Source organism: Puccinia triticina, chromosome 4A (genome assembly GCF_026914185.1).
Source record: "Puccinia triticina chromosome 4A, complete sequence".
Taxonomy (NCBI): domain Eukaryota; kingdom Fungi; phylum Basidiomycota; class Pucciniomycetes; order Pucciniales; family Pucciniaceae; genus Puccinia; species Puccinia triticina.
The window spans coordinates 1,247,327-1,262,487 of NC_070561.1; the positions used below are offsets into that span (position 1 = coordinate 1,247,327).

At 47.5% G+C, this 15,161-nt stretch overlaps 2 protein-coding genes across 2 annotated transcripts; one reads left to right on the forward strand and one right to left on the reverse strand.

Annotated features, from left to right (window-relative positions):
- Positions 1 to 2,322: 2,322 nt before the first annotated feature.
- Positions 2,323 to 6,182, reverse strand: PtA15_4A128 (uncharacterized protein; the record flags this gene model as incomplete). The annotated part of the gene is made up of 8 exons (XM_053167980.1): positions 2,323 to 3,086; positions 3,249 to 3,390; positions 3,482 to 4,076; positions 4,266 to 4,446; positions 4,596 to 4,816; positions 5,469 to 5,581; positions 5,679 to 5,914; positions 6,011 to 6,182. 8 exons carry the CDS (start codon positions 6,180 to 6,182, stop codon positions 2,323 to 2,325), a joined length of 2,424 nt encoding a protein of 807 aa, XP_053019235.1.
- A 1,240-nt stretch (positions 6,183 to 7,422) lies between these two features.
- PtA15_4A129 (uncharacterized protein) lies at positions 7,423 to 8,927 on the forward strand (the record flags this gene model as incomplete). Its single annotated transcript, XM_053167981.1, has 3 exons — positions 7,423 to 7,750; positions 7,828 to 8,453; positions 8,637 to 8,927. The coding sequence occupies 3 exons, from the start codon at positions 7,423 to 7,425 to the stop codon at positions 8,925 to 8,927; spliced, it is 1,245 nt and encodes a 414-aa protein (XP_053019236.1).
- Positions 8,928 to 15,161: the final 6,234 nt, after the last annotated feature.

A 15,161-nucleotide genomic window follows, 5' to 3' on the forward strand; every position in this document is an offset into this window, starting at 1 on the left:
TGGAGATGCTCTGATGATAATGGCTAATGGGTGATATCTGTATAACTGGTGGGTTCTGAACTGAGGGAAAAACAACTGGTGGAAAGAGCTCCTTATATAGACAAATGTGAGGGATTTTAGCTACAAGGTGGACCCTGGATGAAGTATTTTAGCTGGTGGTCTGCGTACAAGTGGTGTCAGAAGATACTAAATACAGGCAAAAAGTGGGGTGAGAAATGAAAGATGATGTCATACTTATGCAAGGAGTGCATAAACAAAGAGGGGAAATTTCAAATACAGGGGTACCTCATGCAAGGGTGCATGAAGGATGCCAGACTAATGCAAGGAGTGCAGAAATGAAGCAGGGACATGTCAAATACAGAAGAAGTGGGGTTGGTCCCCTGCATATGCAGTTGAGATAAGTAGGACAGCAAAGAGTATGTGTTTGGCTGCTTCTAAGGATGTATATACCTGGGAAGGGTGACTTGAGGGGTGTGACAGGTTAATGACTGAGGCTGGCCTTGTCTATGAAGGATCCAAGAGGGTGTAACTTCCAATCCACAGGGGTTCCAGTGATGCTTCCAGTGGGGACTAGGGGTAAAATTGGCCGTAGAATCCATTCCTGGTGTTTGTTTGACGGTATCTTGAGGCCTAGTATGAGCAGACATGCTTATAATAAAAAACTTTTGATTTTCCACTTTCCCGTCTACCACACCAGTATAGTTTCTTTCTCAGGCACAAGCTGGTCTCCTCTATCTTGAGTTTTATCCCTTTGTTGAGGAGATGTTATGAGCCGCTCCAGCGCACGCCATGGCCTACTCCAAGGACATGTCACACTTGTAGATACATGTCACGGCTCTCCTGGCTTAGGGAGAGCTGGGGGGGAGACCATCAAGCTTGCCTCATCTAGCAATCAACCTACTTAGATAGAGAACCCGGTTCCAGCCCTTCTCCCCCAGACCCTGACCTTAACAGGAAATGAAGAAATAGAAATCCATTCTTCTTTTTCTGTTGCCAATTGGTTTGCCCATCCACTAGGCTTATTGTATCAGGGACGGGTTGATTTGTTTTTTTCCCTAGCTCTTGTAGATGGAATTGATTTGCTGGATCAAAGTTTGTTGGTATGGCATGGAGGATTACCAGAAAACTGCTTGAAAAGTTTTTGTTCTCTGAGTAGAAAACTTTGGTCCATATATGCTTGTTTGAAATTAGCCCTTACCAGCTGCTTCAATGATTTGGGTGTAGAGGGTTGCATTGATGGATGCTAGAAAATTGTTGATCTTGGAAGTGATCTGCAGAGCCAAAATTGAGTGCTGTGAAAGCCAGAAGTGTGTGCATTACGGCAATAGCTTTCTTATATTCATGAATTTCTACATTTGTTGGTATATATTGATAATTGAGCTGAGTTGTCATTTTGGTGGATTTGTCAAGAGTTGAATGTAGCAAGCAAATGTTGATGGATGTGAAATATTTCTTTGAGTTTAAAATCTGAGTTGGTTGTCACTTGAAGTTGACTTGTTAAGAAATCACACAGGATGTCCTTTTTTGTGGATGGCCTTCTGGAGGGGTGTCTCCTGGAGGAATTCAGTAGGTGAGGGTGTATGAAGACATGATGTTCTGGCTGTTTTTCAATCAATTCTTGGATAAAAGTGTGTGATTTGAGGCAACTGCATACTTGGCAACTTGCATAAGGGCATACCTACCCATACTACATACTGGGGGACTTCCTGTCAACCTGGGAACTCAGATTTTTTCAGATTTGACAGGGAAATCTGGGCTTGATCATCCCAAATCCTAGATCTGCCTAGATTTCCCTGTAAAATCTGAGACAATCTGGGTTTCCAGATTGACAGGAAGTCCTCCACTCAGAAGCTTTGTAGCCTCATGACCTGCCAAACCACATAGACAGTGCGACTGCCTATGATCTACCCTTCTGAACCAAATCAAAACAAACTACAGATTGAAACTCAAATCCAGATTAACTCCCGAACAAAACCTTTCTTCATCTCTTTTGGTGTGCACACACAATGTCAATAACTAATTACAAGCTTGGTTGTGTTTTTAACAATCAAACAGTCATGTCAATCCTGAAAGCAGGCAGATCTCAGTAAAGTTACTTTGTATTACCCATTAATAGCAAAAAACTACGTAATAAACAAATAAACAAAAAACAAATCATTGTTGACATGTCAAAAAAAGTGTATCGTCTGAGTATCAAACATGGATCCCGGAAAAAAAAAGAACAAAATAACATAGACCCATTTATCAGTAATATCGATGTCTAGTATATGTTTTTTTGGTTAAATGCGAGTAAAAGACGAGAATAAAGAGCAAGAGCGAGGATCACATATATCTTGGGACTTTTTCCCCGCTCTCAAGCTCGATCAAATCTTCAGGTCTTTTACGTTTAGTCGTATCACGATGAGAGTTAGTATGGGTGGACATTTGAGAATGATTCTGTAGATGTGGAGGTTGGAGATTATTAAGATGAGGGGGAGGTCGGCGGTTATAGTGGTTCTGTTGGTTAAGATTGTTCCCGGGTAGTCTTGGCAAGTTCGATGGGAGGGAGGGATGGTGATGTTTTTGGTGCTGATTGAATTGCGGGGCCATCTGGTTGACTTGCTTCATCCCTAAGCCGCCGCCTGCGTGTAACGCGTTTGGGGGGAATCCGAGCTGGTGGTTTCCGAGAAAGTTGCCCATCCCGAACGGGCCGAAAGAGTTGTTCTGGTTGAAGTCCGATTGCTGCTGCTGATGGTGAACTCCAAGCGAGTTGCCGAAGTGGTTGGCCGGGTGGTTCATGAGCATCCCGTTCCCGGCTCCCATATTCATCATGCTGTGGTCCATCATGTGATTCGTCGCCCCGGTTCCGTTGCCCATACGCTGGAGCATCGCAATCTGTTGTTGTAGGTTCTGTTGCTGCATGAGGAGTTGCATCCGGATCGGCTCGTTGAGTTGAGGGTTCTGGAGCATCATTGTCACCTGGTTCAGTTGGACTCCAAGGATCCCTTCCGCTCCGCTTCCGTTACCGAGCTCCATCGACATCCCGTTCCCGGCATGCATCGCGCCACCGAAGCCGAGCTGATTCGAGTTCATCACCACGTTGTGGCCTGGTCCGCCCATCCCGTTCATCATCATCGGCTCCATCATCTTACCCATCATCATCCCGTTCCCCCCATAGCCCATCCCCATCCCCATCCCATTCATCCCCATTCCGTGCATCATCGGCATGTTCGCACCACCTCCGTTGAGTGGCATCCCATGCGACGGACCATACCCTTCGAACTCTACCATCCCATTCATCAAGTTTGGTATGTGGGACGAGCCTGCGGATCCTGGTCCGGCCGAGCGTGCGTTCTTGGACTCGGTGGGCGATAGCTTGGCAACTTCGGTCGAATTGGCCCCCTGAGGCTTCTGGATTTCCATACGAGCGAGTGATTAAAAACAGAAGGAACATCAGAACGTATTTTTGACCTAGTAATCACATAGGAAAAAAAACACTCACCGCGTCTTGACCATTAGATTGGGTAGGTTTATCGGCCGGTAACGCCTTGGGGACATCCTTTGTTTGACTGGCTTGAGGAGTGCCGGCGGTGTGAGTTGATGGGGTCTCGTCGACCTGCGCCGGTTGAGATTTAGGATCATCGTCTCGTTTGGAGTCAGGTTGAGTATCTTGTGCGTCCGGTCCAGATTTTGAAGGAGCTTCCGCCGCTGCTTGATCTTCGTCCGATTTGGCTTGTTCTAATTGCGCAGCTTGACTAATCTTTAGGATCTCTTGGATATAGTCATCACTTCGTTTCCTTCGTTCGTCATCGATTATAAAAGCTTTATTGTTATTAGGAGTGGTGGCAGAGGTCGAAGAAGATGGGTTGAAAGATACTTTGGTCTCACACTCCGGACAAACTGAGGAATGTGACTTTAAATAATTACTGATACAACTTTCACAAAAACTTGAACTACAACAGATCATCTTGACTGAATTTTTTAATAACTTTGAACATATTGAACATACTAAATCTGGATCTGATGGTCTTTGATTTTCAATATCTGCTGCAGAAAGGTTCTTGACGACCACTGATTTGTGTTGTTTCCACGTCGCACTAGATTCAAGCATTCAATAGAGAAAGACATCAGTTGTTTGTTAACCGACCGAAATTGAAACCCTCAAGAAAATTGGCATTGGCCACTTTCAGCACGATGTTATCCGATTTGATTTGCAGAAAAAACAGGGAAAAAAGAAACAAGGGTGTGGGGTTTGTTGGGTCAAGATAGTGAAAGAGGCGCTCAACTTGTCAGGTTTAGCGATAACGAAGCTACCATCTGAAGTGACCATGACATTCTGTCCATCGACCGGTTGACCACTTTCGACTTTCTGTAAAAAGCTTTTCGGGATTCCTGTAGTACGTTTTATCCTCGGACGACCTTCGAAATCCGGATTATCGTTTGTGGGACATGCTTGGATCCAATGCCCTATTGCAAAAAAGCGAGCCACAACATTGATCAGTATTTTTATGGCTATCGTCGATTCAATTACCAAAGTGGAGACATCTCAAACGATTGAAGATATGGACAGCCAAATAGTCTGGGGATGAAATCGCGAGAAGAGAGAAAAATCTGACCTTTCTGACCACATCTGTAGCAAATGTAACCTTGAGGAGGAGCAGCTTGAGAGTGAAGCTGGCCTTGGCCATTATTATTGTTGTTACTACCAGCAGAATTTGGGTTGGTAGATGATACCGGTCCACTTGGTCCATTGAGACCATTCTCTCTACCTTTATTCAACCGGTTTGGGCCACCGCCACGATCACGAAACCCCATATTTCTACCTACTCGGGTTGCACTGATGGGTTAGCATTTTTTAGGATCAAAAGCGGGTAGAAGTGAGAGAAAGAAATAGGGAAGATGGAGCGTCAAACGAAAAAAAAATCCCAAACCGTTTATTGTTTGATTGCGCAGGATTCGTTTCGGGTAACACAAGGATGTGGTACGGATGTTGGGATCAACAGAATCAGATTAAATTGTTTTGTTAAACAGTGTGAAATGAAGAACAAAAGAAGCCGAGATCGAAGTTCATCGAGTAATGTTTGGTCGAAGATGACGGAGAGCAACACATGCGAGAGGGTTTGAGTTTTTTAATGAGACAAGCAGCAAAGCGAGATCAGAAAAAAATGAAGAAAATTGATGAGCTGATATCCGAAAAACGAAATCGATCAAAAAAGATAAGGGGAAAAAGAGAGAATGACACGGGGATTTAAATCTGTACAAGGGCAAGAAGAGCTACAGAATAAATAAAAGAGTCTGATGTCTATGGTCTTGAGGATAATCTATCTGGGTCAGTTGGACAAATGAGGCTTTTTGACAAAAGGTGAGAGTCATATATCATCCGCAAGCAGATACCTGATCTTTTAGATGCATGGAGAAAAGGGGGTAGAAAAGTGCGAGAAAAAAGATAGAGAAGGAAAGTGAGAAGATAATCAATAATTGGAACGAACGTAGCCATCGTTTCTTGGGTCTTCTGCCACTGCTGGTCCTGCGCAGCAAACATTGCAGCCATACTCTCTGCTTCCGAATCGCGTGCACCGCCCGTGAGCACGGGGGTAAAAGTCTGTGGATGAGGATGAGAGAGAAGATAGGTTTGGTCAGGAGCAGCGGGAAGAGAGATGGGAGATATAATATATAGATAGGGGTATGCAAGCACTTGCCCCAGCCGGGGGAGTGTTGGAGGGGGTCTCGTTCCGATGTCTGAAATCTTTCGAGATCGCCCCTCCCCCTCGCCAATCTACATGAGCAGTCAGAGGCGGGTTGTTACGACTGTTGGAGCCTGTCAAATTAACCCCAACATACTGCTGCGCGTTGCCGTGTCCGGGTCTTTTGGGCGGCAGTCGACGGGCAATGACCGAGCTCGAGCGCGGAATGATGGCATGGTCATTTGCGTACTCTGGAGGTGATGCACGAAGGGATTCAATAAGTTGATTAGCATTCTTTCAAGCCTGATTATTATCAAGGTCTGTATGGATAGATGTGAATTCAATACCTTCGTCGGTGTCGGCGTTGTAGATAGCAAAGTCGAAGTCGGTTCCTTTTCCCATCTTGCTCTCTTGGATGATTTCGCGCTTCAAGTCCCATACTGAGATCCCGATCCCTTCGAAGATGATTCTCTGGAAGTCTTTCTGAGATTTGAAACGGTAGTAGACGTGACCAGACATGGCTAGGCTTGCGGTTTTGCTGTGGAGAGTGCGGCTGAGAGTGGGAGGGAGGGGGGGCGTATTGAGGGGGGAGAGGGCAGCTGAAGAGAAGGGGGCAGGGTGATGGGCGATGGGCGACGGCTGGGCTGGGACTGTGGTTGAGGGGAGAAGAAAAGCGTGGGGGTGTGGACACTCCGGATGGGGAAGCTGTGCAAAAAATTCAACAAAAGCACGGATTAGGGAAGCCGTACTCCCCGAGTCCTTTCCCCGAAAGTCGAAACAAACACTTCAGCAGTAGTCTTCTTCCACCAAGCACATTGCATCTTACCCTACTAGTACTGGAAAGGATAACCTCCAGTGATTTTATATCACAAGCTCACCAATTGATTGCTTCGATAAGAGTTCAACTATGTTTGCCTCTACTTCATGATTATCAGAAATGAAAATTCATGAGAAGAACATTAAGGAAAATTAAGATCACCATGAACCCCAATTTTTGTGATAAAATTTGAATGCAGGCAGGTTGAGGCCATGTCATGGAATTGTTTTACCAAATCCTGCAAACCAAATATGGAATACAAGTTGATGTAAGCTTAATAATGCCTGAGCTGCCTGTGTAACTGAACTCATTTATTTTAGCCCAAGAAACTTGAAACCAGGTTACATGTCCTTTCCACTGGTATTCCTGTCAGGTTTTTTCCCCAAATTCTCTCAACAGCACAAATTCAATTGTTTAACTTGTGAAGATTGGTATCCCTTTTTCATCTCCGCATAATTTCTCAAATGCAAATATTGTTGATTCAACAATGAAAGAATCTACGTTTCCAAGTTTTTTGTTATGGCATTTTTACCCTTCCAAAACACCATTTCAATTTTTCAACAATGTTTATAATATCATCCAACCCAGACATCCTGAGTAGTGGGGGTGTTGAAAAATGCTTTATGTATTATTATTATCCAGCCCACAATTGACCCCCTTTTGGGAAAAAAAACCGGAGCAAAGACAAGAAGCATGTGTCAGTTTATTAGGGGGTTTCAAAGCTGGCCAGGTGCGACTTGCATGCACTTTTGCAAGTTGGCATTCAAGTCAGATCTTGAACAGAGTTACCATGCAAGCCACATTTTCCAGCTTGGCCTTTGAAGCCTTCTTGAATGTTTTTTTTGCCAGTTGATTCTCAAGAAAATTTGTGAACACCAGCTTGCAAAAGTCTATGCAATTTGAACCCAACCAACTTTGAATCCCCCTTTTAATGAGGTTCTGATGAACAGTGTGAGCGGGGGCAAGGTCTGTTGCGGTTCCCCGGGGCCCCCTGCGGCTTCCCCGTACCCCGCCTTCCGCCCGGGTGTGGGAGTGTGCCCACCCGAAACCCTCACGCCGAGCCAGCCAGCCAGCCTCAGTCATTCGTTCCACCCCACCAGCAACCCACCACGCCCACGCCCACCCTCGCAAGACTCCAGCAAGACTCCGTCACGAACGATGCGCCACCCCTCAGCTTGGCTCGCCAGCCTCATCATATCCTCGCTCGCCGTCACCCGGCCCGTCTCCGCCCAGGCCGCCGCGGGCAACACGACCAGTCCCAACACTCTTCGTTCGTCTCTCTCTCTCTCTTTTGAGCTTCCGAGAAGAATCGTCTGACTTGACCCGTCATGTAATCTATCTTGGCAGCTTCTAACCTTGCCAACCTACCCGGATTCGACCCGGCCAACAATGGGACGAACGCATCCAACCATTCCCTGGCGGGATACAACACCACCAACACCACCACCACCCCCGCCGTTCAATCGAACCCGGGCGCGAACGTCCGAATCCCGACGACGATCTCGCAGGGCTGCCAGGCCTTCCTCGGCCAGCTGAATGCCAACCCGAACATCACCTCTTGCACGGCCCCTCTGCTGAATGCGACGGCCTCGTTTGCCAGCGGCCCCAAGTCGGTGACCCACGACCAAGTGCAGAAGGCCTTCGACGGGCTGTGCGGCTCGAACAGCGGCTCGGGATGCGCCCCGCACATGATGTACACGATCCTCAACCAGTTCTCGAGTGCCTGCAACGCCGAGCTCCAGACGGGGGTCGAGGCGGTCCGGATGACCTACGACGTGCTCTACATCCTCACCCCCTATCGGGTCGCACTCTGCTCCAAGGACCCCACCACGAGCCAGTACTGTCCCTCCGTCATCGCAGCCGCCGTCGTCAACGGTACTACCTCCCCCTCGAGCGCCAAGTCCGCTAACTCATCCGCCTCCGACTTCGGCGCCATGGTCAGCTCGGTCTTTGGCGACAAGCTCGTCTCCCAGGTCGGCGGCAGTCCGCCCAGCCATCCCGTCCTGCACACCCGGGACAGCCTTCCGCTCAACTCGACCGCAGCATCCAACCAACAACAACAACAGGTCTACAACCCGAACCCAGACACTTACACCAACACCAACCTGGCCTTCCTCTTCCTGAGCCCCTACCTGCCCGACGCCGCCCTCTGCAAGCCCTGCACCCAGTCCGTCCTGGCCGCCTACATCGGCTTCGAACAGGCCACACCCCACTTCGGCGGCCTCTCCTCCTCGGGGTACCTCTCCGGCCAGCTCAAGCTCTGGCAGGCCGTCAGCGAGCGCTGCGGCGCACCTTTCATCGAGGCTATCAACCAGGAGGCCGGCATCATGTCCATCCTCACTACCTCCGCTGCCGCCGCCATCAACCTCCTTCTCACCAACTCCTACTCCTCATTGGCTCTGGCTTCCATTCTCTTCATCTCAATCAAGTCTCTCAACCTCTTCTAACCGCCTTCCTCCCTCCCGTCATCAAAAAAATACCTACGTCCACTCTTTTTTTCTTTACTCACCCATAATCTCTCTCACCCTCATCACTTATCCTTCCTCCAACTCTTCTGGCCCTCCTATATATTCATACCTTTCCCCCCCTGCCCCTTTCGAGTTCATTCAATCAACTCTGATGCCGTCCCTTCTCACTTTCTCTATGTTACCCCTTTGTTGTGATATACTGTCATTTATACTTTCATTTCCTTTTTCTTCAACGGAACGACAAAATAGTACGAGGAGAAAGAGGGAGGATCTCGGAACCGAATTGTTTGTTCAGATGTTTATGTTTAGGACTCCACACGATCAACACACCTTCATCTTTTTGGCCCACCGCTACTAGGATCCACATCCATACCATCTCACGTCCTTCCATCGCCATTGCTCATCCATGTCGTCCACTCTCTCGATTCTCCTCCTGTTCATTTGCCTGCATACACACATAATGACACCAGTACAAACTCATGTCTCTTGGGATATCGTTTTTTTCTCCTCTTCTGCTCCTTTTTCTCTTGGCTTTGGATACCTTCAATCAAGTTTTGTGGTATTTTATCTTCCCTTGGAGAGGACGGTTGGGCAATGATGGAGGGGGGATCTTAGCCTCTCTTAAGAGCTGAATAATCACGCTGTTGGTGGCTTGGTAAACTCAAAGGCACCAACCATATTCACCTCGCCTCGAGCATACAACAGCCCAGAGGACGACGCCCGCGCGTGTTCCGGGACCCCGTACTTGGGTAATGAGGAGGGTCGAAGTGGGTGCGGGTATCATTGAAAATGGTTTCAATTTTTTTTCAATTTTTATCATTCCTGTCACATGCCATACTGTACTCTCTGATTTTCTCTTCTTGGTTTGAAAAATAATAAAGATTCTGAGCAATTTGCATTAAATTATTAAATTTTCACACTGTTCATTTTTTCATTTTTTTTTTCTTTCATAATCATTCTTGGTGACTTATTCTCCACCGCTGTAGCCGACCCCATGACTTCAGGTTACTTGCCTGAGGTTCTGCAATGAAAAGTTTGAGGGTAAAAACATCAGCTCACCCACTGTACAGCCAAAACCAAAAAGCTTGCGGGTCCAGCAGCATGAAAATCCAACCAACAAAATTTTTCATTTAAGCCACCTGCCCTGTATCCTTCCAAACGTTCTCATCTTTGGACTTCTTCCCTCTCTCCATCTCTCCCATACCCCCTACCCCCTCCCCATCAAAAATGCCCCCAACCCAGCTCCCCCCCCCGCTCAACCGGACCCACCCACAACCCAGCCGCCGGAACCATCCACCAGCCAGCCCAACCAGAACCATCCACCAGCCAGCCCAACCAGAACCCAAACCGCATCCAAATTTCCAATTCCAATACCGGTGAGTCCCTCACCACCCTCTCCCTTCCCTCCAAGCCTTCCCCCCCGCTTCCCTGCTCTCTGATCACCCAGCCAGCTGATCCAATCATTTTTTCTTCTCCCCCCCAGTTGGTCCCATCCACCAGGAAAAAACAATGATCACTTGCCTACAAGTGACATGAAAAATTACAAAGGCCCCTTTGTACTTTGCTATGTCACTTGCAGACAAGTGATCATTGTTTTTTCCTGGTGATCTGGAAGCCCAACCGCCAAAAAGACCCTTTCTGATACCGTTATCCGCCAACCAGCCCTTCCAGAACCCCGACTGCAAGCATTTAGCTATCCAATACCAGTGAGTCCATTGTGATGAGCAGAAAGTGTTCCCTGCGTAGAATTGCCAGGACCACTGCTGCTCCAAGATGATTCCCGGGTCAAGTCAGGTGATCTGGAGGAACTCCACTCCGCAGCTCCGCCGCGTTGTAGGGCTCTGAGTGGGATAAATAAATTAAAGCACGGAAAATAATAAAGCTTTGCAAAAGTAAACTGTAAAATAAAGCTCTGCCGCATATAGAAGATAACTCCGCAAAACCACAAGAAAACAGCCGTAAAGCAAGCACAAAACTCCGCAAGGCACAACCGTGACACATAAAGCAAGTCTGCAATGCAAAACTCTGCTCTGCAACATACACAAGGTAAGAGAAGCACAAAAGGAGTCTGTGGGGAGTATCCTACAGAATCCTCCCTCCCCCACTGTGTTTTTATAGAGAAAAGATATCCTCCACCCACCTCCCACGCACGCCATCCGCTAACTCCGTTCACACGCGCACACTTGTCATCCCCCAAGCGCTATACACAAACGCATGTCATCCGCCAAGCTCCACTCTCACGCTAACTCCTGTCGTCCCCGCTGCTTGCCTTTGAACGCCATCAAACTCCTCTCCCTAGCCTCCACGCCCCTGTCTAGCCTATGATGTCAGGATCCCACACGCCGCCCTTTTGGCTGCCACAGCTTCCCCCAATCCCCACCTCCGCTATCCAGTCCGCGCTGGCCTGCTCAGTTTGAGTCCAGTTCCGCTGTCGAGCTCCACGCGCCTCTGCCTTCAGTTGTGCGCTCCGCTCTGCTCCGTTCCGCACTGGTTCCGCACTTTTTCTTCACCGCCTCTCTGTGGACAATTTTTTTGGAGAGTGAGCTCAACAGATGTGATACTTTTCTTTGATAGAATGAGAAACAAGCTAAATAGTCTATGTACAACTCTGTGACAGGTGTTGCAGTTGAGATATACCGCAGTGCCACAACAAATTTGACACGTGTTCCAGAATTGATCACCACACTGTTGCCACTCTCTCCCTTCCCTCCAATCCATCCCCCCCTCTTCCTTGCCGTCCAATCACCTGGAGAGCTCATTTTTCATTTTTTCTTGCACTCTTCCCTTTCTTTGCTTTCAATCCCCGCAGCCCAATCAATTCCACTTCAGTACGTCATGGTATATGTTAAGTATGCCCCGGAGGTCAAGGCAATTGCTGTCAGACTCAGCCAGGGTGGGATACAGCTCGCCGATATCAATGCAACAATTGGCTACAATTTTTCCCCAGACTCCCTCAGCCATTGGAACAATTTATACTGCCGCAAAAGGAGTGTCTTTAGAGATCCGGCCCTCTATCTGGAGTGTGGCCACCCATTAGAATTTTCTTGTGAGGAGGCCAAGTTTTTATTGATGGAACTCGAGGCCAACACAACGCTATACTTGGATGAAATTGAAAGTCACATCCAGGCAATTACCAGCACTTACCATCCAATCAGTACCATTTTGGCAGAGTTGAGAACCTGGCTCCAACGTTGTAAACGCTGCGCTGCGCTAAAAAAAGCGGTCATTTAGCGCAGCGCAGCGGTCACATGGCTACGTCCCAGAGGCAAGTAGCGGAAGCTGTTGAAAAAACCGCTGCGCTACTCGCTACGCGCAGCGGTTGACCGCTACCCACCCAGGGCAATTAGCGATAGCGCAGCGGAAGTGGAAATCCGCTGCGCTATCCGCTAATTTAGCGGATAGCGGAATTTAACTGCATGTTAAACCTCTTTTAACATGATTTAGACCATTTTCTTTCTTCTTTTTCAAACCACTGCGCTACTGCTGAAGCGCAGCGGTTCAGCGCTATGTGACCGCTTTTTTCAGCGCGCCAAAATTATCTTTTTTTTTCCAGGAAAACAAAAAGCGGTTAGCGCAGCGGTCTGGCCGCTGCGCGCAGCGTTTAGCGCAGCGGCACAAAAAACCGCTGCGCTAACCGCTTCGCTGCGCTAAAAGCAGCGCAGCTGTTACAACGTTGCCGGCTCCTCTTAACCAAAAAGGTGGCCCGAACCTATAACACCAATCAAGATGAGGTGGCCCGTTTCTGATTCACTGACCACATTGACCATTTCCCTTGTATACTCTGCTCAATGACCAGCTTGTTGAAGTGTCAATCTAGCACTGCTTAACACATTGTTGCTTATACATCCAATCATCATTGGAGGCAACATCACACCATCTCATAAGCATACATCTACTGTATTCAACTGCAACATAGCAATGTGTACTTAGCTCAATGGTTATAGCATCACTCATGAATGCTGAGTATGTGAGTTTGACTCTCACAGTACACGAGGTTGTGGGTTCAACACCCACTTCATTCGGACCTTTCGTTTCACTTGTTCAATAGCTTGTGCCAGTGTGAGACTCCAAAAGCGGTTTGCACCTCTTACGGCTGAATTTAGTGAAATGTGTGTGGGGAAACCCCTGCCTCTCTGAAAGACAAAGACTGACAACACCCCCAGCTAGGCTGGAAGCAAGAAGACAGTGGTCTAGTGTAGTTGAATACTTTTCTCACAAGTGGCTCACAATGGACTGTGTATTGCAAAATACAAAGCTAGTATTTTATTATGTGGCAGAGAGTGTGAGGGCAACAAAGGGTAGTTACGCTACGCAAAACACGTAGATAACAGTAACGTAACGGAATTTTTGTTGTTATCTACGCGTAACGGCGGTGCGATTACGTTAGCGCACCACATTAAGCCCTTTTTTTTTATGCTTGTTGCGTTATCCGGGCGCGCGGAGCCCCTGAGAGCGGGCAAAAAATGAGGCTAAAAAAGCCTTAAATGATCCGTTATTGCGTTATCCGGGGGATAACGCGATAACGGGCCTCAAAAATGAGGCCCGTTACGTTACGCGCGGGGCCTGAAATGTCCCCGTTAGTCGGGGGTAGTTACGTTACCAAAATCGCGCGGACAAGGCAACATAACATAACTACCCTTTGTTGGTGAGGGTGACGATTTATTTGAATCTTGTGGGGGAAGGATCTCCTGGATTCAATGGGGGAGAAAGGAAGAGAGAGCAGAGGCAAATGTGAGGCATTTGTGCTGGTAGTCTATGTACATGAGGGGTTTTGGCTGGTGTGCCTTTTACAAATGAGATATCTTGGCTGGTCTGCTGTGCAGAAAACAGCTATGTACAGTGTGGCAGTGTAGACATGAGGGAATTCAGCTGGTGACTTAGTTACAAGTGTGGCTTACACAGCCCTCTGGTTGCTATGGAGTCTTCTCAAGTGACCTGCACAGCTTTCTGTATTGCTGTGTAGTCTGCTTGAGTGACTTGCATAGCCCCATGGTTACTATGCCGCTTTATTGATGTGGCTTGTGGTTTCTAGGTTACTGTAATAAGTGGCTTGTGGTTGCTACACAGCCACATCTGAGGCTGGCTGGTTGCTATGTAGCCGCATATATACACACAGATATATGTAAAAGGGTAGTGTGTAAGCTATACATGAGGGGTTTTGGCTGGTGTGCCTTTTACAAATGAGATATCTTGGCTGGTCTGCTGTGCAGAAAACAGCTATGTACAGTGTGGCAGTGTAGACATGAGGGAATTCAGCTGGTGACTTAGTTACAAGTGTGGCTTACACAGCCCTCTGGTTGCTATGGAGTCTTCTCAAGTGACCTGCACAGCTTTCTGTATTGCTGTGTAGTCTGCTTGAGTGACTTGCATAGCCCCATGGTTACTATGCCGCTTTATTGATGTGGCTTGTGGTTTCTAGGTTACTGTAATAAGTGGCTTGTGGTTGCTACACAGCCACATCTGAGGCTGGCTGGTTGCTATGTAGCCGCATATATACACACAGATATATGTAAAAGGGTAGTGTGTAAGCTATAGTATTATAAATGCAGTTGTTTACAACTGTGTATGTAAACTGAAGGGGGTGTGTGTATCAAAAGAGGGTGTAATGTAACACCACACATGTAAACTATAATTTTTTGAATTTTTCCATCTGGAACAAAAGCATCTACCACACCGGCCATTGGAACAGTGTGGTGGCCCATTTCGTGGTCAGCTAGTCAGGTGCACTCCTGCTGCCAGCCAGATCATCAAGATTCAAGGTTCATTCTAACTCTTCAAGGACCCTCAAGATCCCCCCCCCCCCCCCCCCCCCCAAGGCATCAAGATCCTCAAGATTCAAGAACACTTCTACCCTTCCATCCCCTATCCTCCTGTGTTCCCCATTATTTCCCCCCCCCCCCCCCCCCTCTATTCCTTTCATGTTTCTTGGTCCTCACACAGCACTTGCTGTGGGTTTATTCATGTTTTGCGTGTGGTTTCCATTTTTGTTTTGATTTTATTCTCTCCCCTATTTTCTTCTCATGAGGTTTTGATTGGCCTCTTTCTGTCTCATCTCACTGTGTTTCCTTTTTTTTTGTTGTGTTGTGTTTTCTGCTTTTGTTTTCTTTCTCTCTGCTGTTTTGTTGTGTGCGCGCGCGTGTAGCGCGCGGAGGAGATGATGAAATTCATGTGACATGTGTCCTCCCGGAGTCCAAGTTTGCTGAACTTGGAGTA